Genomic DNA, 26,564 nt, shown 5'->3' with positions numbered 1-26,564 from the left:
TTATTGCTCAGCATAATTTTATTTTAATTTTACTGTATAACAATTATAAATATTAGGTAATTGATTGTAATTCGGCACCCTATCTACTTAAAAAGACTTTAATTTTTCATTATGTATGAATTATACGAATGATGAGAAACCAGGCAATGGTGCTCTTGACCTTGCCATATTGTTCATAATAATTTGTCCTCCATTTAAACTGACAACAGCACTACCTTCTGGTTCAGAATCAGTATACGATGAATAATTTCTAACTGGTTTTTGACGCTTCCAAGATTGTCTTAATGAATCATTAACATTAGCATAATGATTTACGAAAGAATGTGGATCCGATTGTACACTTTCATTTTCACTTTCAGATCCCTATGAAACAAAATTATATTTTCTATATATCCTATTATTATTTTTAATTTATTTAAATATTTATTTATTTAGTAAAGAATTACCTGAGAATCTGTTGAACTAATTTCAGAAGGTTTTTCTGTAACACTACTATCATCAGGATTTTCATCGTATCCTTTCAAACTTTCTTCATCACTGTGATAAGCAACTGAAGCTGGTGAAGGTCTAGGTGGTGATTTACCTAACATTGTAGGAGGAGGTGGATGCATAGATTTTCTTGCTAAAGTGTTTCTTTTACCTAATGTACCGCAAGCATTTGCTATATTCATAGTACCACCACCTCCTTGTCTTGATCTATAAAGCTCTAAATCAGATTCTTGTCTATCATCTGTATCCATAGCCATAGATTCTTCAAGTGTCTTTTGTGCTTCTTCTAAGACAATTATTTTATTATCATTAATCTATATGCTTTGCATTAGAATATATTTATTATGACTTACGTTTATATTTATAGCTTTTACTTTTTACACATAGTACTGCTATGACCATTATAATGATTATAATTGATGCAGCAGCTAAAGTAACCATAAACCAAGTTTGTCTATAAAATGGTTTATGTTGTAAATATGCATATTCAAAATATAACTTTGATGGAGTTAAAATCTAAAAAAAATATATTATAATATTTAACACATAAAAATATTCATAAAAAATATATATATGTAGCAATAATATTTACTGTTTCTGTAGAATATGCAGGATAACTAATTCCATAACGATTATATGATATTATCCTGAATAAATATGATGTGGATGGAAGTAAATTTTGATAAGATACAGAAAATTCTGTCAATGGTCCATTACTACTACGTACTATTGTCTGCCAACGACTGTCATCTATAATTATAAATATAATAATAATATTTATTTAGTTTCAACGTGATATTGAAATTATAAATATAATCAAAAACTTCTGCATGTTTTCTTGAAATTATATATTATATTGTATACTTTCCTATAATATATTACAAGAAAAAAATAATATATTTGATCATTTTAACATTTCAAAAACTAATTATAATTGAAAACTTGCGAAGTTATATTGTAATCTATATTACATATTTAAAGGGCATTAATGAAATATTAAATGTAAGAACTGGAAGATTAAAATTGTATATCATTATCTAATATGTCAAATTTCAACTATTTATTTATTACAATATAATTATAGCAGCATTCAAAGTTAAAATGTTTGATGAATTTCTAATTGAATTCATGGAAAATGTCATGCTATGACATCATCATGCAATCAACAGTACAAATATCACTAAACAAATCACAGATTAATTACAAACAGGATGCTATATTTTAAAACTAACAAAAATTATATTTAATTGTTGAGATTATCTAACAATAATCGACGCTCAATATATTTACGTGCATTGACACTTACAATGCTGCCACTCTTCCATTGCTATATGATTATAAAAAAGGCAATATTAGTAATTCAAATAATATCATTTAGAATCTTATATTATAAATATATATACAAAATCAATGTATATTATAAAATCAAAATAATCAAAGAAATTTTATTTTTCATTTTTATCTTTCATATCTTATATAAATATGTATATATTTCTTAATATTTTTTAAATTAATTCCGTAATAAAAAATTATTTTTTTTTAAAGGATTTTAAATATTAAAAGATTTTATGTTATTTATTTACCTTTTCGTCGTGTTTCAACATAATATCCTAATATAGGTCCTTTTCCGGAAGCTCCATTAGTCCATTGTAATTCAACACTAGATACTGTTTTTGTAACAGCAAGATTGCTAGGTGCCATAGGTGAACCTTCTTGTGGACCTGTCGTGACATTTCCGGATATAGGTGGACCAAAATCAATGGTTTGCGCCCGAACCATAAAAGTATATGTTTCTTCTTCTTCTAAAGGTTGAATTAGTAAACTTGTTTCCGTTACTTTTTGTTTAACTTGTTTACTAAAACCTACAATAATTTAAAATATTATATTCTACATGAATAATTATTTATAATTAAATTTCTCAAATAATTGACATATATATTTAAAAACATACGATCATTTTGTTCTGCTGTTTCATATGTAACAATATAGCCAACTATTTCACCATTTCGTAGTTTTGGTGCTTCCCAAGAAACACGAAGACTAGTCATTGTAATTTCTGAAAATTGTAAATTGTATGGTGGTCCAGGTATATCCTGCAAATAATATTATGATGATGACATATTTAATGATATAATAATTAAATATATTTCTATAAGTTAAATTATGATTTTCAATTATTTAATTATTATTAGATTTCAAATTTAATAATATACCTGTTTAGTTCTCACAGTAATAGATGGAGTTCGAGGACCATCACCAGCAGGATTGAAAGCCAATACTTGAATACGATATTCTGTATATTTATCTAAAAATACTAAGCTATGTGTTAAATATGATGCTGGTACAACTTCTATTTCTTCTTCTTGTTTATTCTCTAAATCTTGTGGAGAATCAGTAACTAAGTAAAAAATCTAAAATAAGAAATATATAATAAATATATAATATAAATATATAAATATAAATAATAACTTTTAATTAAAAAATTTTGTTAATATAATAAAATCTATATAATAAAAAATAATAAATTTTACTTTATATCCTAATAAATCTCCATTTTGCATATTGGCTTGAGGTGGTTTCCAACGTAAATGTACTTCTGTAGAAGAAATTGGTTCTGCTTTTAAATACTGTGGCTCTCCTGTGGGAACTGCTTCTCCTACATATACAGTCACTGGAGGACTTGGTGGACCTTCTCCTTCAGAATTGAATGGTAAAACTATTACTTCGTAATATCTATCTTCTGTTAAATCACTTAGAACAATCTTTGTAGCCTATAGAATTAAAAAAAATTAATACAAATCATTTAAAATCAATTTCTATAGTTTATATTTTTATATATTTATTACTTTTATTCCTAAAACTTCTTCTTTAGGCGTATCTTGAAGGGCTGTTGGAAAGTCAGAAACTGGTTGGTAAATAACGCGATAACCACCTGTTTCGTGATCTCCACTCCAATATATTTCATCTATCGCATTCCAATGAACTTCTATGCTAGATGTTGTTATTGGAACAACTTTCAATCCAATAACTCCTCGAGAAGGTGCTACAAATTCATGTTATAATATCTTATATAATATAATATTTTAATTAAATAAATTTCATATAAAAAATTAAGATTTACCTGCTGGTAGAGTTTGAACTTGAACAGATTCTGTACTCCAAGTTGAAGGACCTATATCATTAGTTGCTTGTATTCGAAATTGATAAAAAGTGAAAGGTTTCAAATTATTTGCTGTATACGAAGTTAAAGTTGGTTCTACTCTTTCAGGAATAATTTGAAATGGTCCTGAATTTTCTGATTGTTGTACTGTATAATATCTTAATGGAGCAAATCCATCACGACCTGGTGTCCAAGTAAATGTTATCTGTCTACTTTGTATTTGTGATCGACTAATTTGTGGCATTGATGGCGCTTGTGGGCGTTCTCTATTATTTGTAGTGAAAACAAGAGCATATGCTGTTTTTCCCCAACCTAATCTTGTTTGTGCTGTTACTGAGAACATATAATATTTTTCTGGTTCTAGCCCAGTTGCTCTAAAAGTTCTATCTGATGCAGGAAACTCTTTTGAAAATTGATGATCTTGACTATTATTTAAATGAAACATAACTTTATAAGCAAGAATTTCTCCGTTTGGATCTTCTGGAGTATCCCAAATAATGCGAGCAGTAGTAAAGCTTACATCAGGAAATGACACATTTGAAGGAGGTCCAGGAGCATCTTCAAATGTTTGTACTCTAACTGGCGGAGTACTTAAAGTACCATCACCAAGTCTTGTATAAGCTAAAACTTGTATATGATATTGAACAAATTTTCGAAGTTCTGTTAAAGTTGTTGTAAATGTTGTATTACTAGGAATGTTTTTATATTGGAATGCTGATCTAGCATTTGATCCATAATAAACTTTAAATCCTTCTATTTGTCCATTTTGATGTTCTATTGGAACATCGCCCCATTTAACTAATATAGTAGTGGAAGATGTTGAATTAGCTTCCACGTTAATAGGTCCCATTGAAGGAACTGATTCACGAGTTCTTTCAATAGCTTTTGGACTTACCATTGATGATCCAACATCATTAAATGCTTGCATTACAACTTCATAAAGAGCATATTCTTCCATATTTTCTAAGATATAGGAATTTGCTGTATGATCTTCTATAGTTATGCTTTTCGATTTTTTTGTCCGAACTTCAGTATAAGTAACATTATATCCCCTTGGATTTCCATACCATTCAATTTGCTGTAATGGAATCCATCTAACACGCAATTCTGTAGCACTCATTGCACGAACTGTAACATTTCGAGGAGGATGCGATGGTGGTGCTTGAATTGTTTGAAATTCTTTCGTTGGTTCGGAAGGTTGAGAAGCACCAACTACATTGTTAGCAATTAATCGCAATTTATACTGCATAAATGGAATTAGGCTACCTACAGTAATTGTACTAGCATCAGGATCTGAGACTTCGTATATATTGTACCATGTCGTATTTCGAGTGGTTTGTGCTTGTACTGTCCATTTTATTATAGACGAATTACCATCGAATCCTGGCGTAAATTGAAGAACGACAGAAAATGCATCAATATTAGATAGTGCCAATTTAGTTGGAGGTTCAGGAAGAACAGGTTCAACACCTGATTGAATGACAGCTACTGCTGGTTTTCCAGGTCCTATTGATGTCCATGCAACAACTTCAAATCTATAATGTGTCATTGCTTGTAAATGTTCAATTTTAGCTGATAAAACATGCGATGTGAAGTTTTCTATTCGTAAAGAATCCGGCATATCTTTAATCATATATTTTAATTGATAGAATATAAGTATTCCATTAATCTCTTGAGGAGGATTCCACTTAACGGTAAGCGAACGATCACTTATATTCTCGAATTGTAAATTTTCTACTTCTTCAGGTACATCTTCGCGTGTACGGATTTGAACGGGAGAACTTTTTTCACCATCACCTGGATCGGTGAAGCATAATACAGTTATATTGTATAAAGTATATTTTTTTAAACCAGTCATAATAGCACTTTGTTCGGCAAGAGGATCAAATAAACTGGGCGGTACAGTCATCGATTTATATTCATTCGCTTCGGTAAAATTATTCCCAATCCAAGCTTGTAATTTATAGCCTTGATTTATTCCGTTAATTTTTTGCGGATTCGGGGGCTTCCACCAGACTTTTATTGCTGTTGAATTCATAGCTTTTGCCTTTACATTAGTCGGTGGAGCTTCTGGTATTCCTTCCTTAGTTTTAATTTTTAATCCTTCCGTAAATATTCCAACTCCTTTGTCATTATAAGCTGCTATCTGGACAATATAATCTTTCCATGTAATTAGATCAGTAATAAGATAATTTTTTTGTGCTTCATTAGTAATATTTTGGATAGTCCAAGGATTGTCGTTGTAACCATATAATCTATATCTTAAAACGTATCCTAAGATATGGCCATTTCGATATTCTTCTAATGGAAGTTGCCATTGGGTAATTATTTCTGAAGATGATCGAGCAGAACCAACGAATCCTACCGGTGGTCCACTTGGAGGTTCTTGAGGAAGGACTACTACATTACTAGGATCTGATGGAGGTCCTTCACCAACGCTATTTTCTGCAGTCACTCGAAACTGATACGCTGCAGCAGCTTTTAAATTGTTCAATATTACCCAACGACTTTGGGCTGAAACATTATTACATTCGATAATCCAATTTAATGCGGAATCAGGTATGGGTCCGAGATCAGAAACTTCCCGTCTTTGAACAATAAACTTTTTTGTTGGACTATTTCCGTCAAATCCTGGAACCCAACTAACATTTATAGTGCGAGGAGAAATTCGCTCAACTCGATTGGCCATTACGTTTATTGGTGCAAATGGTAATTCAATTACACTAAGACGAGCGGATCGAGTCTCATTTCCTCCTGGCGAAACTACAGAACACATGTATTCACCCACGTCAGAAGCACGTACAGCTGCTATTTCCAATGTACCATCGTTTCGCATCTTTACTCTTTGACTAGCTTGTGTATTTATTACTCTACAAAAACAATAAAAAAAAAATGATTGGTAATAAAATGATTGATAATACATCTAATGTAGATATAATAGAATTAAAAGAAAAAAGAAATAATTTTATTAATCAAATTAGCAAATTAGATAAAAAAGAAAAACAATAATATCATATATAAAATTTTTATTGTTTTTTCTTTTTTTTTTATTTTTCTTTCTATTATTACAATATCGAAACACAATCTTGATATCGTATAGTTTTAAAAAAATTATATTTATAATTAAAAAAAAATTTTTTAAATTATATTAATATAATGATACATACTGTGTATTGTGAAACCATGCTATATCATATAAAACACTTGGATCATTGGACACTTTACACTGCAATTCTGCAGTATAACCGAGAAGAACGGACGTATCAACAGGTGGTTGAATAATTTGTGTTCGAACTAAAATCGATTAAATTTTTATACCAAAAGGAAAATAATGTTTAATATATATATATCTGTATAATAATTTTTCTAAGAAATATATATATATATATATGTAAAATATTTTTTTTATTCTAATATTTATAAAGTATATTTTACCTAAAACACTAAGATATGCTGAACCATTTACAGAACCAGCTTCGTTCGCACGAATACAAGTATATTTTCCGGCATCATTTGGTTTTACAGCAGCAATCAAAAGATCTCCATTATCTAAAACTTGTACTCTTCCAGCGATTTCCACGGGCATCGTATCTATTAATGAATTAAAATAATTTATCGATTTTCACATAATATATTTGTATTATAAATTATTATTAATTAATTTAATAATTAATGATTTACCATTGTAAATCCATGTAGTGTTAGGTATTGGAGCTGCTACTGCATTACATGTTAAAGTTGCATCTTTTCCATCTAATATAGTTTGATTTTGCGGACCATTTTCCATGACTGGTCCAGATGCTGAAAACAATAATTTAAATACATTAATATATTGTTTGTAAATATTAAGAATTACATGCACAAAAAAAAACATAAACAATCGACCATAAAAAATAAACTTTTCCCGTTTCAGTGTTTTTCAATATATCATTCATTATTAAATGCTTTATAAATAATAATAACAATAAATTAAAAAATAGAAAATAATTTAATATGGAATATCATTAATTCATATATGATGGAAAACACTGAATTTACCCATATCTAACTTCAATTAATAATAATATTTTATTACTGAAATATTTATTTTCACTAAAAATTAAATTATTTAATTACATAAAAATTAAAAAATTATACTTTGTAGTACAACTACAAATATAACTAATTCTTAAAATCTTTGTCTTAAAAATACTTTTCTAATCTAAGACTTGTTATTTATGACATATTTTGATATTTCTTCATTATGGCAGAAATAAGTGCAAAGATTAAAATTAATTAAAATAATTTATCTAAATTATAGATAGCAAAAAAAAAAATCATATTGATTTCATTTTAAATAATGAGGAATTTTCTTGTTTTTCTAATATTAATTACGACTAAACATATTATACTTGTTGTTCGTTCAATATATTGTATATTTTTTATAATTTTTCAAAAAATAACGCGTTTTACACACAAAGAAACTATCGTGCTTTGCAAACTGTATTTGCAAACTATAACTACTAGAAAAAAAGAAAACACGGCTAACAGCTGATAAAAGCAAATATTGTGATGTGATATGCATTCTTCAAGCATGTGCCCGGGATAATTTCAAAAGGAGGTGGATATTTCATGGCCACTTGTTATTAGAATCTTACTGTCTGGATATTGAGAGAACTTAAAACGGCGATCAGATTGGCGAACTCTGACTACATTGTAGCCAGCTGCCCAGCGGATAACTCTGTTTTTCAGTCTGCTTTCTAATCCTTCTGCCCCATAAAAAACACGTCATTTATAATAAGTATAAACAAACATCGTTTGACTAACAAAACAAAAAAGAAAAATAATTATAATATATTATATGATTACATGTAATTTCGCTATTTATGTACTAACTTTTTGCTTTTAACCAAGTGTAACTAGATGCTTCACCAGCTTCATTAGAAGCAAGGCACTGGAACATTCCTGAATCGCTCATGGTTAATTTTTTAATTGTCAAAGACCCATCTTCTTCCATTGCATATCTGTAAATAAACATATTTTTTTGTGTAACAATAGAAGATAAAAAAATGAGAGATGGAAAGAAATATTTTTAGAATTTAGTGACTGTAATTGAAATATTTAAAATGATAAACAATGGAGTTTAATTAAAATAATTTATATAAAAAGTATCTATTAGAATTATTGTTGATAATTTATTCTATCAATATTATCAATATTATTTGATTAAAAATTCCTAAATCATACCTGGATCCAAGGAGATGATCTACAGATTCTGCATTTCTGAACCAAGTAATTTTAGGAGGAGGAACTCCGACAACATCACATGGTAACGTTACAGTTGATCCATAATCGCTGAGAGTTTCTCGTTTCAATTCCGTTATAAACATTGGTTTTTCTAAAAATTTATAATATATATTCAATTATAAAATAATAAATATACAAATTTCAGAATTTTTACAATTAATAATTACCGTATACGACAACTTTCGCGCTCGCATTCATCGTGGGATATTCGCCACTTCTTAAATCCACGTGACACGAATACACACCAGTGTAAGTTATGTTTGCTGATATCAACGCCAAAGTTCTATTCCACGAATCGTTAAAACTATATGATATCCTCGAGTTCTCAATGGGGATCCCATCTTTCGTCCACAAAGTTCGTAACTCATGAAGAGATCTAAAATTATCCGAATAATACTTCAAGCATGTTTCTTAGAATAATTTCTACGTGTAGAATGATTCTGAGGTAATCTGTTAAACTTTAATAGTGTATTATTTATTTTAGAAAGGAAAATATGTGAAGATATTTTTTTCAGAATTGATATAAATATTTTTTCTGTTTCTTTTTTTTTTTTATTTCTTTTATAAACTTTTTAAAATGTGTGTATCTTTAAAATATATTGCTTCAAGTTAATATATATATATTGTTTACTTTGTATTTTAATAGAAATTTATTTTTTTCAAAAGTTATTTTATACTTTTTAGATTTTATATATGAAGAAATGTTAAGATTTCTATTGTTTCTTCATTGTTGTTTCATAATTTACATTTTAAAAAATAATTGTATAAATAATGTATAAATTTTAAAAGATTTAAATTAATAAAGACACCAATATATGATTTCTTTTTTTTCTTAAATTGAACACAATGTGAATAATATATATATATATAATTAAAAATATTTAGATGTAAAATAATATTATATATTTATCAAATACATTTATCAAAATCATTTGCTTCATATATAATTTTTTCAACAAAAAATTACCTGGCATTAGCGATGCAATGTATATATGTAACATCTTGGTCTTTAATAATTTGAGTATCCTGCGGTTTCACTATGATAGTTGGCGCTATTTCGGCGTTGGCATCTCCCGTGATTTGCAATTTGAAAAATGGGCTATTCTCCTCTTTTCCCAATTGTGTGTTAATGGCTCTGGCCCTAATTCAACAAATTAACAAAGTATAAAAAGAACCTTCCTTTAAAATTTTAAATGGATATCGAAAAATCAAAACCAATATTAATAAAAAAATAAATAAATAAAAAGAAAGAAAAATAACTAAATACATCTGACTATAATTATATTATAAAGAACAATTTATCTAGAAAAGTTTATTTTGTATTATGATATTATGATGAGATATATTTAAAGAAAAATAATCAAACACATCTGACTATAATTATATTATAAAGAACAATTTATCTAGAAAAGTTTACTTTATATCATGATATTATGAGATATATTTTTAACTATTTTTTCCCCATAAATATGTGATGAATCTCAATTTATTTAGTATCTGATTTAAGCCAATTAATTTTAAAGATATTATATCTATCTTTACAACTTGAGTTGACTATGAATTTACTTCGATACGAACCTGTACAGCCCTTGATCACTCTCGGACGCGTTCAGGATAAGTAACGTGTGGTGAACAGACGCATATTTTATGCCATACAACAACGATCCATCGGACGTGAACCATGTAACGTCAGGTGCAGGATGGCTTTCTATCGGTGGCAGTGTTAAAACAGCCGCGCTGCCTGATTTCACGCTCACTATTCTCTCTGTGAGATCCTCGAACAACCCCATATCTGAATAAGATAATATTAATTTCGTTGCACTGTATGCATTCACTGCGATGAAACATATCTACATAATTGTTCCATAATAATCAGAGTATTCGAATCTAACAATGTGATTCAACTTGATATTTGGAAAACGATTCTAAATTTCGAATTTTTCATTCGAAGAAATATTTTATATTCATTAATTCGTAATATCATTGTATGTAATTTATACGTACAAGCTACTGCAAATGTAATTCTTTCACTAAAAATAGATCCTACATCGTTTGTGGCTACGCAATGATACACCCCTGCGTCTTCTCTACGTGTACTTTGTATTCGATAATAAATCTCTGAAGTAAGCTCGTTGCTGAGAGGCACACCATCCTTGAACCATTTGTATTTCGGTTGAGGATTTCCTAAAAACAGGGCAGAAATGTAAATTATTAAAATTCTAAATTCCAAATCTCTCTTTTACCGAATTAGAGAGATGAATCTTACATAAAATTTATTACACATATATTATGAGGATTTTAAACTTGTAAATTTTTAACAAAATTATCGCAAATTCGCACCATTTCTATATTTACACGACATATTTAAACTACGATTATTCCAAGTTTAAATGTCACAAATGACGACAGTTCAAAGTGTTAATTTTATTCACAGATACTATGGGCATTTCTCTTTTGACCGAGAGAAATATATGCAATATAACGACCTAATACTATTAGTACAGGGTCATATTATCATGTTACAGCACCAGACTGCAACTATAAGGCTTCATATGGTCACCGTCCCATCCGGCTGTTATTTGATATTTCGTGAAAAAAAAAAAAAGGAAAAAAAACACGGGAAAATTTGGCAACATATTTTTATAGATACAATAAATCTTCTTATAAGATTAAATCTATTGTTTTACCATATCAAAGGATATACAATGAATTTACTGCAATATAAATGAAAAATTTTTATATTAATTCTGAAATTTAATGCAGGGATTGGAATAAAATTTCAAGAGAAATTTTTTTTTTAATCCATTTATCTTTGGAAAGGAATATAATATATAATCGCGGTAAAGTTATGGTGAAGAGATTCTTCATAAATTTGAAATCATCACTTCCGGATCGTATCTTCTCAAGTACATCCGTGCTACGTTTCCTACTTACCCCTCGCTTGACACTGCAGAAATTTCGTTCGATTTTCACTAAGAATATTGCCGCTGCTGGAAGGTTGAGTGGTGAATCGTGGTTCCTGGAGAGTCTCTGCAAAAAGATGGAAAAAGCGGATTCCAATATGCAATTCAATTATTTCCATTACTTGTGAAAAGTCTGATTTTATATTATATTATTGTATTGACAATATGAATAGATAAATCAATATAATTTTAAGTAGATATTTTTAAACGGTTTTCATAAACTTAAATAAATCTTATAACTTAAGACTTATTAACTTAAATTAATTTAAACGTCTTCGAGAAAATTTAATGTATAAGAAATGATTTCTAAAGTACTTTCACAATAAGTAAAAAAGAAAGAAGATTCTTGAAAGAATCAATTCTGAATATTACATAAAAGCTTTTCCAATTCTCGTTTCTTAACAATTGTTGTGAAAATTTAGATTGATATATGAGTTATAATTTTTTTTTTACATTATGTTATATAAAAAGAATTATTACTATTATTAAAACATTTTAAAGATATTTTAAGTAATGTTCTCTTATCCTAACCTTTTCATCTATTTAACAAAATTCCGTGAAACGAAACAAACTTTCAAGAGACAATTAACGAAAAAGTGTACATGGAAGAACAATTAGCGAAGACGAAACAAAGAGGAAGATCGAGGGAAACGATGTTGGACGTTGCGGTGGATTCGTCGGTTAACCGATGAGAAAGTCCACCGCGCCCCCATCTTAAAAATCATCGGACCGTGTCAGAAAAGAGGGTGCACGTGTCGGCTTACGACCATGTGACTATGGGTCTACGGCATCCGGCTGTTCGCATTCTTTCCTCTTCTCTTCATCCTTTTGGTACACCGTAAATTACGCACGCCTAAACCTGATGACTCAGTCGTTGTAGCATGGAATTTGAGCATAATGCACGTACGCGCCATAACCTATAACTTTATGAATCGTCCCCGGTATGAAGTACGTACGAGTTCCTGCGATTATGAACTTTGAATTAGTTCATGAATTAGTTTAAGCAATGTAGAAAAATATAAAATTTTAAAATTTTGAACCGTACTTTTTCCATAGAACATGTAGGATTGTATTTTTGAAATATGGCAGTCAATCGAGAATATTTAAAAATTGTTTCTTAATTCATAGTTTTCCGCGGAGAATAAAAATAATCGAGAAATTTTTAATACGTTTCGACAATTGTCTGTCGTTTCATTAACAACTATATGTTAATTTTTATTTAGCGTCTATAGGAAGATAAATAAATACTGTGCGATGTTAACTTTGCAAATTATTGAAACGTGATTGAAAGATTTATTAAAAACTGAGTGAATATTAACAGATTAGTGGAGCATAATTAAAGCAACTCGTGAAATGATTATTTTTTCAGAAAAGTCGTTTCTCCTCTTCGGTTGTATAAACGGTCAGGAATATTTTACGACGATGATGTTACGTTCTCAAATTTCTAGACGTTTAGACAGAAGAGTGGATAACAATTTTTAATCTCGAACGAGCGACGGAAGAAAAACAAACATTTTCACCCGTACAAACGGCTCGCTCGTATTTTCTTTTTCCATAATTATTTTGATTCTTAGTATCTTAATTTTGATCCAAAAAAACTTTCTACAAGTTCCAGAAATTACAACGCTATCTTTCGTTCCACAGATTCTTAAGTCCCTGTCCGTAAAATATTTGTATACTTGAAATTTCTTTATATAAACGTTGAGATAGGAAAAATTACTTGCGAGAAAATAGAAGTTAGTCAGACATCTATCGTCAATCGTTTGAACCATTCATCGTCAAATGTGTTATTAATTACAATTAGAAAAATTTGATAAATATTGTATTTCAGACGATAAATCTTTTTTAGAAGATAATTTAAAACTTCATTTCGTGATACATATAATAATAAAAAAGACCATTTTGAGTAAGATTCAACAAGAATAATTATAACGAATAAATAAAAAAAAAAATAAAAAGACACGAAAAAATAATCAACTGTCGTTTCGATAATAATTTTCTTAAACGAAGAAGTACCAATTTTGTTCCTGTTGAAAGATAAAATGCATAAGAGAGGGAAAAAATGATCGACTGTTATTTTCCAAACATCAGGCTAGACGGTCGCGCTTGGTTGACAGTTTTTATTTTCACGATCGTATAATCAGTCGCGTTAGACTGAACGATGACGATGATGAATTATAGTATACGATAAATATACTTTCATTTTGCAAAATACACAATTTCTCGCGTTTTATTATCTTTATTTATTTTTTTTTTTCTGACAGAGATATTAATCCTATTCTTGCATCCAAGAGCATATTTTTTTTTTACAATAAATTTCGATTTTGAGAAAAAAAATGTATCATAAATGTAGCCCTACTATTACTCGTTCATCGAAAGGATTAAATCTTTTACTTTTAATTCAGAATGATTTATCAAATATTAAATCAAATAAAATAAATTCGAAAAAAAAAAATTTACAAAATTTACGAAATTTTGAATTGCATAACAGGTTGTCGTCCAAAAGGAGTGATAATGAAAAAGAAACGGAGAGCGATAATAAAATAGATCTAGCGTTTTTTTTTTTTTTTTTTTTTTTTTTTCTTCAGACGAGACATCCGCCACGGAAAAATGAGACGATTTTCTTCGACGCGCCGAAATAAGACGGAACTTTAATGCGGTCAGGCTGAAATAAGAAACACCAGCTTCATATGCGCTGCTTATAGCAACTCAAAGAACGATACTCGAAGAGCTTTATTAAGTGGAGCATAACGGGTGTTGTGTGCTCTTACATCGCGCTGTTTCTTAAGTCTCGTATACACGACGAGCAGAATCAGACATTCTTTTCCATTGAAATATTATTTCATTCGTTTTTTACATTTCGTCTCCTTTATTTTCTTTCCATCTAGTAGAAAGTGATCGATCGATGAAAAGCTTCCATTCCATTATTTATTTCACGTATTATTATAATTTTATCACGTTACGACTATCTTCTTATCTTTTCGAAATATTAATTGTACGAGTATGTAACTATAGAAAGTTTAATTCTATTATCGAATTATTCTCTTATAACAGAAATTTGAATATTATGATAATCATATTCATAATTCTGTTTTATAATTTCAAATCGAACAGCATACATACGTAATTTAAAAATGAATATCGGATATTTCAAGTATGATGTTCCTGAGAATTCGCGGTATTCGCCATTTTATGCAATCTCTTTTGAATTTACAATTTGGAAAGTTCGCGAATTCAACGATATAAAACAGTGGAAGGGGAAAAGGAACAAGAAATTTCACAATGACCTGAAAACTGCTCGAATTCCAAGGAATAGTTCGAAACATGGAAAATATTACGTATTTCCGCGACATGATTTTTCTAACTGTATTTCCAAACTTTCCTCTTCCCTCTTCAAAATAATATTCCTTTTTTTACACACGCTTTGATTTAAAAAAATAGGATCGAGTCTGTAAAATAAAATTTTACTCAACAATAGAAGGGAAGCTACAGAAGGTATATTCAAATTAAAAAAAAATTCAAACAGGATCTCCGAGTTTACCCTTTTGTCGGCGAGGCGGATGTGCATAGTTAATGATATAGCAACGTGTTTTGTCGGCCAACTTGTTTGGTAACCGGCCTGAAATTCGATCAATAAGTGAAATACAAATAATCTCCAACTTCTTTGAAATGCTAAAAATCCCTTTTCTAGAATTAAAATTTGGAAAAATCGTTTAAGTTCCGATATCATGAATCGTCAATGTCCTCTGTATCGATTATCAAGGGGCGTGCACGACCTTTGGTTCACCAATTTGGCTCAAATTTTGCGTGTAATGAATTTAATATAGCGTGCCAATAACTTGTAGAACATATGGTACAACATATTTCGTTACTTAAAATTATTATATTACATGTTTGTTGAGATACAATCCTCTACTTTGTCAATTAATAAATAAATAATTCTTCTAAAATCTGTTAAATTAAGAAGTTAAAAATACCAAATCATTTTTCTCTTCTTTAAAAAGGAGAATAAAAATTTACAAGACTCCTCTTTTCCATCAACCCTTCGATTTTCATTGCATCGTCGTATTATCCACATTTATTTCGTGTTCCAGACAACAACAATCGGAACAAAGCGAATTAAAACAGATTTCCCGATCGTACGTACACGTTCTTCATCGTCGTCATAGCTCCCAAAGGCTGTTGAACAACGGTCCCTTACGAATGGAAAAATCAGGTTTATTCAATACGACAATCGTTTGCATCGATTTATCCTGGCACATGCTCGCGTTATCGTGGCTGTACAAAAGCAACGATGCACGTTGCCGAACCACCGAACCCCTATTTTAAGCACCGCAGCTGTCACACCGAACGTAGCGAAGGATGGAAAGAGATAGAATGATACGAGCAAGAACGAGGAAGACAGAGAGAGAGAGATATACGCGAGGGCCATGGATAATCTGTTTTTACTAACGGTATATAAGTCGAGGATATACCGGATCTGTTCGAGAGAGGAGAGAGAGAGAGAGAGATCTCCTTCCTCCCCAGAAACACTTTCCACGAGGGTTGGAAAGTGTTTTTCACTGAAAGTGAACTCGACCTCGATGGATCGCTTTCCCTCTACTACGCCTCCCCCGATGATTTAAACCCGACAGGACGTGTAAACGTTTTCATTAAGTCCTTTTAAATGACGGGGTCGGAAGTTCCAACTTGTGAGCGTTGTAAATGATAGTTATCGTTCGGTTTAATGTAAATAGAAATTTTAGGGACAAGGAAAAGAATTTATAATATTAAATTTTCATAAATTTGAATTGAAGATTGTTCGAAAGAATCGTATAAACAATTTCAGTAATAATAATAATTTGTTATCGAAAGCAAACAATAATTCAGAGCATAGGTTATATAGAAATTTTGGGAAGGGAGAAGAATTTGATAGATTTTTCATAAATTTGAATTTTTCTTTCCAATTGTTCGAAAGAATCATATAAACAATTTCGATATTGTTATAGAAAGCAAACAATAATTCAGAGCATAGGTTATATAATTTTAGGGACAGGGAGAAGAATTTGATAGATTTTTCATAAATTTGAATTTTTCTTTCCAATTCCAAAAGATCGTTCGAAAGAATCATATAAACAATTTCGATAATAATAATAATAATAATTTGTTATAGAAAGCAAACAATAATTCAGAGCTATATAGATTATATAGAAATTTTAGGGACAGGGAGAAGAATTTATAATAAATTTTCATAAATTTGAATTGAAGATTGTTCGAAAGAATCGTATAAATAATTTCGATAATAATAATAATTTGTTATAGAAAGCAAACAATAATTCAGAGCATAGGTTATATAAAAATTTTGGGAACAGGGAAAAGAATTTCATAGATTTTTCATAAATTTAAATTTTTCTTTCCAATTCCAAAAAATCGTTCGAAAGTATAAACAGTTTCGATAATAATAATAATAATAATTTGTTATAGAAAGCAAACAATAATTCAGAGCTATATAGATTATATAGAAATTTTAAGGACAGGGAGAAGAATTTATAATAAATTTTCATAAATTTGAATTTTTCTTTCCAATTCCAAAAGATCGTTCGAAAGTATAAACAATTTCGACAATAATAATAATAATAATTTGTTATAGAAAGCAAACAATAATTCAGAGCATAGGTAAATCAAAAAAAAAAAAGAAATCTGACGAAGATCGCTTTTGCTACGAGCCTCTCAATCTGTTCGCCATATTTTCCACTATAAACATCTCAAATACATACATCTGTACAAACAAGATCTTTCTTCCACCCACCCTCCACTATATTCCCTCCCTCGAAAAGCAACAAAAAGGGGGGGGGACGAAAAAGTAAAAAGGAGAAATCAAGCGTCGAAGGCAGCCAGAAATTCCGAGAGCGTGACCTCTGCTCATTGGTTAAGCTTCGATCGAAAGGAAGAAAGCGAGGAAAGAAACGCGGTATATATACGAGGAAGGAAAGCACGAGGTTGACCACCTGCAAACTGCAGGAAGAGGAAGAGAGAGAGAGAGAGAGAAAGGGAGAGAGCGAGCGGCGTGCACCCTGCTGGGCGAAAGCTGGCACTGCGTGTTGTAAGACGCAATGCGCAACATTTTGCGGAGGGCTTATCGGCGGAGGATATCTCGCGTGAACCAACTCGAATCCAAGCGGAATTCGCTCTGCCATTCAAATCGGACGAGCCGTTCGCGCCGTTTGCTTTTTTCGAAACGGAAATTCTCTTTCATTCTTTCGAGAAAAATTTAACATATTCAACATGTTTCTTTCCTTTAACCGATAATGAGATAATTTTGACACGATTTTCGCGTGTTTTATTTCCGTATAGTTGAAGAATTCGCTCTGAGAATTCAAATCGAACGAGTCGTTCGCGCCATTTGCTTTTTTCGAAACGAAAATTCTCTTTCATTCTTTCGAGAAAAATTTAACATATTCAACATGTTTCTTTCTTTTAACCGATAATAGATAATTTTGACACGATTTTCGCGTGTTTTATTTCCGTATAGTTGAAGAATTCGCTCTGAGAATTCAAATCGGACGAGCCGTTCGCGCCATTTTTTTCGAAACGGAAATTTTCTTTCATTCTTTCGAGAAAAATTTAAAATATTCAACATGTTTCTTTCCTTTAACCGATAATGAGATAATTTTGACACGATTTTCGCGTGTTTTATTTCCGTACAGTTGAAGAATTCGCTCTGAGAATTCAAATCGGATGAGCCGTTCGCGCCATTTTTTTCGAAACGGAAATTTTCTTTCATTCTTTCGAGAAAAATTTAAAATATTCAACATGTTTCTTTCCTTTAACCGATAATGAGATAATTTTGACACGATTTTCGCGTGTTTTATTTCCGTACAGTTGAAGAATTCGTTCTGAGAATTCAAATCGGACGAGTCGTTCGCGCCGTTTGCTTTTTTCGAAACGGAAATTCTCTTTCATTCTTTCGAGAAAAATTTAAAATATTCAACATGTTTCTTTCCTTTAAATAGATAATAGATAATTTTAACACGATTTTCGCGTGTTTTATTTATACGCATAGTTGAAGAAGAATTTTTAACTTTAAACCTAACCTATAAAGTAAACAAGAATTAATCAAGTATTTTTGAGTAAAGTACTTTTATAAATATTAAAGCTCGGGTGTTCAACGAGGAAGAAGAAACGGTAAGGAGAAGATAAAAATCGATTACGAATCTTATTTGCTTTATTTTATTTTTATTTCTTACGAACGCGGGGCGCGATGTTTGCGACGTCTTTACGATCAAACGGACGAGGTTCGAAACGATTCGATAAACTGGATAGGCAGACGTGCGGTAGAATGCGGCACTGGCGAAAAATCGCGACGAAAAATTGGCAAAGCAGACGATTTTTCTGTGCATCCCGGGATCAATCGTCCAACTATCGTACGTACGTTTTTTCTCTTTCTCCTCCCAGTATTGAATCGATATCGTATACGCCACACGCGTATACACGAGAAACCATTGCTCTATCGCCAAAACGATCGTTAATCATCGAAATTCAATCTCGTTTCTATTCATATGGAGAATCGATAGGATTAGAATAAATAAACGAAAGTGAAAAAAAAAGAAGAAATTGGAAATTTGTGGTGTTAAAAATGATATATCAATTAACAACTTGTTTCATTAAATAGAATAAACTTTGAAGCATCGAGGATGATAAATAAATCGATCGTTAATCATCGAAATTCAATCTCGTTTCTATTCGGATGGAGAATCGATAGGATTAGAATAAATAAACGAAAGGGGAAAAAAAAAAATTGGAAATTTGTGGTGTTAAAAATGATATATCAATTAACAACTTGTTTCATTAAATAGAATAAACTTTCAAGTATCGAGGATGATGAATAAATCGATCGTTAATCATCGAAATTCAATCTCGTTTCTATTCATATGGAAAATCGATAGGATTAGAATAAATAAACGAAAGTGGAAAAAAAAGGAAGAAATTGGAAATTTGTGGTGTTAAAAATGATATATCAATTAACAACTTGTTTCATTAAATAAACTTTCAAGTATCGAGGATGATAAATAAATCAAGATCATCTTTCCTGTTATGACGATAACAAAATGATAAACGAATTAAAGCTTCTTTCTGCGTTTAAAAATAGGAAAAGAATAGAATTTTTAATATGCACGATCATAATAACGTATTGCACAATTCACAGTGTATAACGTTGAAGAAGCATGTATGTTCTTTTCATCAGCCTCCGCGCACAATAATGTCATTCTGCTCCTTATAAGGGTACACAGGTGTGAATACACACGGTAAGCACACTTTTCGTCTCTACGAAAGTAGCCTCTACCCTGTTTGCAATTCATTAGAAGTAAAAAGAGCAAGGCACTTAATGCGAGTGGTGCTTTATTCTTTCGACGAACAATTGAAGCAAAGAATTCGAATCGAAGAATAGAGACGTATTGTTTTATAATAATTTATACATATCTTTTACACAATATACGAAGATAAACCAAAAAACATTCGACCAAAAATCGATCAAAGTTGAACTATAAACCTCTACTTCCAGATTTAAATATCTTTTACACAATATACAAAGATAAACCAACAAACATTCGACCAAGAAACAAATCGATCAAAGTTGAACTATAAACTTCTATTTCCAGATTTAAATAGATTTTTCACAAGAGGTTATCAAAGATTTCCAAATGCGTGCACCAGAACGATGCACTTTTCCCAATCGATGGATATAAAAACAAATTAATAAACAAATCGATTTCTATTATTCCATTCCATAAATTTTTCACGAAAGATTATCAAAGATTTTGATGCACCTTTCGCAATCAATTGTTCCCACCGAAACGCCACGTACGTATTCAAGGTTCGTTATGCCAGGGTTATTTAAATCAGATCCACTCTCACCGCATTGTTTACGCTCAATAGAGAGCGGAGGGCGTGCTTAACCTAACCCAATGCTCGCCTGTTTTCCTCTCTCTCTCTGTCTCCCTCCTCTCCTCCCCTGCGCGAGGAGAGTGGCCCAAAGGGAATCGTGGGGACATCGAAGAAACAGGAACGAACGAACGGTGCATCGACCCTCGAACACGTGGCACCTCGGTCGAATCCGTGCCCGTTCCTCTCCTCCTGCGACCATATGCGCTTGGCTTCCTGGCTGCACTTCGTTTACAAGTGCACTTCATCGCCTGCTAAACCGGCGGCGGGTGGTTATTTCGAGGCGAGGCCCTTTAACGAAAAAGGAAAAAAAGAAAAGAAAAACAAAAAAAAACGGGGAGAATTCCCAACCCCTCTTTCGTCACCCCTTTGTCTAGTTCGAAGCTGAGTCAGCCATCCACCAGACTGCCAGACTGCCAATACCGAGAAGTCGCTGAATTTATTCTTCCTTCAATGCGACGGGGGTTATTCTTATGTGGCGTGATAGGGGTAGATCGTTTGACCGTTTTCAGAAGATATTTCATGGATCAGCGATCGGATCTTTGGTTGGAAAGCAGTAAACGTTGGCTCGGTTGCTCTGCTTTCTATGGTTTGTAAATGGAACTTGGTCCTCGAGCAGCAAAAATGTTTGTTCTCTTTAAACGTCTTAAATGTGAATTTTTAGAAGCGATAAAGGATAAAAATATTTTTCCATCCTGTATGTAACAGTAATTTAACAAGATTAATGGAACTTGGTCCTCGAGCAGCAAAAATGTTTGTTCTCTTTAAACGTCTTAAATGTGAATTTTTAGAAGCGATAAAGGATAAAAATATTTTTCCATCCTGTATGTAACAGTAATTTAACAAGATTAATTTAACAATTCACGTTTTCTGTAATTCAAACAGCCATTGAAATCGAATCTTTCTATTTGAACAAATTCACATAACGCATGGACAAGCATCGATAAAGAATTAACACAATGATTAAATAATGGAATGATTTTTTTGATGAACGCATTCCAAATAAAATATTAAAATATTTTTCTATATAGATTGGAAATTCTACGAGAAACTATTTTAAAGTTCAACAATTTCGAGATTGAAAAATCACGATCGTGGAGAATCCGTAAATGAATGAAATAAGCAGAAGGGTCTGACTCGTGCCACTTGCTCTCCCTGCTCGGCCAAGTGAACGGGATCCGCCACAAACGGTGTGCGCACGCAAGCAACTGTGCGATCCACCTCCTATTACACGCTCCTATGCATAATGCAGAGAAACATAAAGCCGGGGACGCGTCGAGGAAAATCGATCGATCGATGAAAATCCGTCTCCACTCTTCGTCACCACGAGAGCTCGAGATAACGTTTCATACGCGCGTGTGTGTGTGCACGTTCGCCACGAGCGACACGACAACGTTTCCATGGGTAAAGTGGGTGGACGCGCGGCCGTTTCCGCGGTCACGATTCCATTCCGACTTTGGAGCACCAGGCTTCTGAATTCCGATCCCGACCGTGAACCTCGTTCATTTCGGTCGGCCGTAACTGGCGGATGGCCAAATATCTCTGTTTCCGTCCCGGTAACGTGTCTAAACGGCCGCCACGAGACAGACCCAACGAGAGTTTCCACCACCCTTCCCCACTCCTCCGCCGCCAATGCAATCGCGTTCAAGTGCATTACACTTGGAGGTCCAATGCCAATCGTATTCTGAAACCAGTTTCCTCAGCCGGCCGATAGACGCGCTTACGCTGACGCTCGTCTACGTCGAGAGAAAAATTACGTAATTTTTCAATTTGGAAATTTTAATCGGGTTTCCTTTATTCCTTCCCTGCTGTTACGTACGGATAATTGAATCGACAGAGGATTTCGTTGAGATCCGGCTTGAAAAGAGTAAAACGGAATGGAAAAGTGGAAAACGGGCGAATTAATTTATTTATCTTAATTTACGTAACTGTTTTGCGTAATTAAGATATAATGGAAGGGGGAGATAAATAAAAATTGGAAAACGATGTTTTAAACGATGTAGACAAAAAGGAGAAATGTAGTTTAGTTTTAAAAGAAAGATATTCGAAAAGAGGTTAAGCTTTATCTCAAATTTCTTTACCAGGCACGCTCTTTCTCGATATAATAATTACGAGAATCACTTTGAACAACAAAACGCTCACGCGATGCACGAGTGAAAATGTTTATCTTATTCCAAGATTGAAATAATGCTACGTGGTATTACTTTCGTAAAAGAGAAAAAAATGCTGTTTAAAAAAGCTGGTGGCCGTAATTAGAACAATGTCGATGAACCGAGATATTTTTTTGGGGTGTTATCGCGACCGAAAATCGCGAGCCAAGCTTTTAACGTGGTAATTACGATCCATTCGTTCTTGGACGTCAAAGAATAACCCCGTTACGAGGTTTGCTCGCGTGCACGTAAAAGATTTCTTCTGACGTAATGAATAATGTTTGTTCTTTTTTAAAACAAATATATTTAATACGAGATAACAGCAAAATTATATATCACAAAAATACATCATCTGTAAAAATGTACGAATATATTAATCATAGAAATGTATCATTCGTAACGAGCGACGTTTCGAAACGGTAAATTCAATCAATACGAAGTATTTAACAGTGAGAAAAAAATTAAAAAATTAAGATTTATATCGAAAATTATAATTGAAACTTTAATTAAAAAATGTATCGAGTCGAGATAATATTAATTCTTTAAGGTTGGTTAGATTAAATTACTAGAAAATCGATAAGACCCTATGTTGACTTTCTAGTAACTTTATGCGGTGTCATTTTCATGTCAACAGTGTGTAGCGTGTAACTAGAAATCACACGTTTTCACATAGAATGCGCAATGCGCGTAAAGTATAATATACACGCGTTCAAGAGTCGAAAGAGTAACTCGTTCACCGGAGCAAAACCTTGAATTAGCACGGAAGAAAATCACCGACCATTCAGCGGTGAACATTCTCACAAGTTGGTGCATTCCCACGATTGAATCTTCACCCCTTTTTATCGTCTATAATTTTATAGGATCTAACTTTCTTTTTTGTACGATGAAAATTTGAGGAAAAAGTTTTCAAGTTTTTAAGTATTATGTTAATTCGTGTAGTAATTTTCCTTGTATTTGTATTGCCGCACTTCCACTTCGTAAGTCACGTAATACTAATAAAGAGCGGATATTAAGCGAAATAAAAAATACATACGTTTCTCCATTCTCCATGAAATTAGCTTTATAATTTTTTTTTTTAGTTCTAATTATATTGCATTTATCTCTAGAGAGAGAAAAAAATGGAATGTAATGAAATTATAAGATAAGAATATAAATATATTCTAACGGAATGGGGACAGAAATGAGGATAGGAGAAGAAAGATATGGTAATATTCCCCTTATTGATGCGAGTAATCTATAAAATGGGGTCAGAAACGAAGGTAAATAGAAGAAGAAAAATATGATTGTTACCATTCCATATATCGATGCGCATTTTTACGGATTCGAAATTCGATTCCGCTTCCCTTTCGAATTATTTCTTTTTTTTTTTTTTTTTGCAAATCGAATGTTTCGAAAATTTTCAAAAATTGGAAAATTAAAACAATTATTTTTTTCATACTAATTAAATAAATAAACACGTCTCGTCGAAAAAGATGAGTAATTACATTGTTTTCTTGCAAGAGAAGAAGAATAATTATCGCGTCGTGTCGGTGACAAAAAGCGAAGTAACAGTTAAATAAATTATCTTCTGTCCCAGAACAATGTTCAAGAATACGATTCTAACAGAGTTAATCGTGCGAATTTCATTATGCACGCGCGAACACGTGAGGAAAACCAGTGTTGTTTAAAGTTCATTGAACAATCATGTTGAAACGAGGCTCGCGATACAAATAGGACGCGAATTCGTGGGCATCGCGTGTCTAGCTCTGGAATAGGAAGCCCTTTGAAGGGAAATCCTACAGGGGAGGGGAGAAAACATCGTGCACGCTAAAATTTTTACGCCGAGTCACGAGATGTCTTTCTCCTCTCCATCTCCATTTTTTCCGTCGATTTTTCTGATCGTTTAATTACGCTTCGTTTTTTCCTTTCTTCCCTTTAAAAAAGATTCAACGAAGGTTCAGAAAGTTCCTTCGTGCGGTTTTTTCTTTTAAAACCTATAATTAGATCGTGATGAAAAATGAAATTGAAAATAGAGAAATGAGAAATTCTTTTAATTATTATCTTTTTAGATAAAAAAATTTTATCGAAAAAAAGAAAAATAGTACAACTGATCAATAAATTTTTCCCCATAGAAGGTTAACCATTGACCACGTTGTCGATAAGAAGAGATAATCGATAAAAAGATTTGGTACAAGTTGCTCCAAAAACTTAAGTCTCGACAACGAAAGTCGAAAAGAATCGGATTTCTTATATAACTTTGAAATATCTGGGAAAAGATTTTGATCACGAAATTGATTTTTTCCATTTCTCACGATATATCACGATGAAGAAAGAGAAATTTCTTTCGATTATTTATGTGGGAATGGAATAATATCGTAACGAAGATCTTAATACGTTCAACGATGAAATGGAAAACTAGCTACTTATAACACAATGCTATACAAATTAAAATTCAATTCTTTTTTTAAAATTTATAAATTAATAATGAACTTGGAACTAACGTTAGAACTCTCGTCTCTTCTTACATTTAATGAATCGTATATAAATATGATATAATTTTACGATAAACGATAAACGACCGTTGAAATTCCTATTATACGTAATAATCGACACTTCTGTTGAGCAATTAACAAGGTTCGCGCGTCTGATAATATCTGATAACCGATTCCAGATTAGGGCACTGAAATCAAAGTTCCGCGTTGCATAAGGTCGATCGATTAACTGGAATATCTATATAACGGTTACTGCACTTTGTTGAATCGGAATTAGTTCATCGCTCTCGCGTTCTTAACCGGCCGTTTTACCGAGTTGGATACGATGCAGAGTAAAAATGAAAAAATAAAAATTGGAATCAATAAAAACAAAGCGTTTCTAGGCGATATCTTATGCAAATCGATTTTGACGAATGAGAAGAATTGTAAAATGAAAATAATGTACAATGTCAAAAATTTTTAAGTAATAATAACGTGATTCTATGATAAGATAGTGAAAATTAAATATATAAAATAAATATAAATTCTATCTTGTAAAATGATGAAATAGATTATTTCTTTTAAAAAAATGTTAATATTTTTATTTAATGAATGATTAATTATTGAGGTAAATGATTATGTACGATTTTTCTTGGAAAAATAAAAAATAATTCTTTCTGGTCTTAATAAATTCGTCCCTGAGAGATTGACTCAACTTAACACTTGTTTAAATTGTAAACATTTGCTCAATCAATAAAGATTTATATCAGTAATGAGATAAAGTTTTTAAAAATAAAACATCTTGTCCATTGCACAAGAATTTCAATTTATATATAGATATAATATATATATGTGAAATAATTATTTTTTAAAATATTAATGTGAATAAGGAAATTTACTTTTTCGTTACAAATATGTCTACTTATATGTCTACTTATTTTATGCTACGAATGGCATTTAAGTGCCTCTTGCATCTCGGCTCACGACATAGCAATTACTACGATCAATTATTTATCCCCCTGTTCGTGCCACGCTGCGTGAATTCCAACCGACAATCGAAGGACGCACGAAGAGTTAAGTGGCGGAAGATTGAGCTTTGAATCGAACCATCCCATTTCGTGGCCTTGAGCGAATCCCGTCTCAC

General features: G+C 31.6%; 1 protein-coding gene across 6 annotated transcripts in view; it reads right to left on the bottom strand.

Annotated features, from left to right (window-relative positions):
• Window positions 1–26,564, bottom strand: part of LOC551168 (protein sidekick) — a 45,629-nt gene continuing 19,065 nt past the window's right edge. The window contains exons 2-23 of one of the 6 annotated variants that reach the window (XM_006567953.3): window positions 11,870–11,965; window positions 10,940–11,119; window positions 10,514–10,727; window positions 9,903–10,076; window positions 9,103–9,311; window positions 8,876–9,026; window positions 8,525–8,652; window positions 8,287–8,397; window positions 7,331–7,450; window positions 7,085–7,240; window positions 6,817–6,943; window positions 3,611–6,519; window positions 3,336–3,532; window positions 3,021–3,260; window positions 2,703–2,900; window positions 2,441–2,582; window positions 2,073–2,351; window positions 1,796–1,816; window positions 1,082–1,239; window positions 843–1,005; window positions 447–775; window positions 1–363 (exon numbers count right to left, since the gene is read on the bottom strand). In XM_006567953.3, coding sequence (XP_006568016.1) covers window positions 121–363; window positions 447–775; window positions 843–1,005; window positions 1,082–1,239; window positions 1,796–1,816; window positions 2,073–2,351; window positions 2,441–2,582; window positions 2,703–2,900; window positions 3,021–3,260; window positions 3,336–3,532; window positions 3,611–6,519; window positions 6,817–6,943; window positions 7,085–7,240; window positions 7,331–7,450; window positions 8,287–8,397; window positions 8,525–8,652; window positions 8,876–9,026; window positions 9,103–9,311; window positions 9,903–10,076; window positions 10,514–10,727; window positions 10,940–11,119; window positions 11,870–11,965 — 6,545 coding nt within the window. In that variant the 3' untranslated portion in view covers window positions 1–120. The remainder of the gene's footprint in view (window positions 364–446; window positions 776–842; window positions 1,006–1,081; window positions 1,240–1,795; window positions 1,817–2,072; window positions 2,352–2,440; window positions 2,583–2,702; window positions 2,901–3,020; window positions 3,261–3,335; window positions 3,533–3,610; window positions 6,520–6,816; window positions 6,944–7,084; window positions 7,241–7,330; window positions 7,451–8,286; window positions 8,398–8,524; window positions 8,653–8,875; window positions 9,027–9,102; window positions 9,312–9,902; window positions 10,077–10,513; window positions 10,728–10,939; window positions 11,120–11,869; window positions 11,966–26,564) is intronic. The other 5 variants (XM_006567955.3, XM_006567954.3, XM_006567957.3 and 2 more) reach the window with 5 other exon arrangements.

This window comes from Apis mellifera, linkage group LG3, assembly GCF_003254395.2.
Source record: "Apis mellifera strain DH4 linkage group LG3, Amel_HAv3.1, whole genome shotgun sequence".
In the NCBI taxonomy this organism is placed as follows: Eukaryota; Metazoa; Arthropoda; class Insecta; order Hymenoptera; family Apidae; genus Apis; species Apis mellifera.
This window is presented reverse-complemented; position numbering and strand designations above follow the sequence as displayed.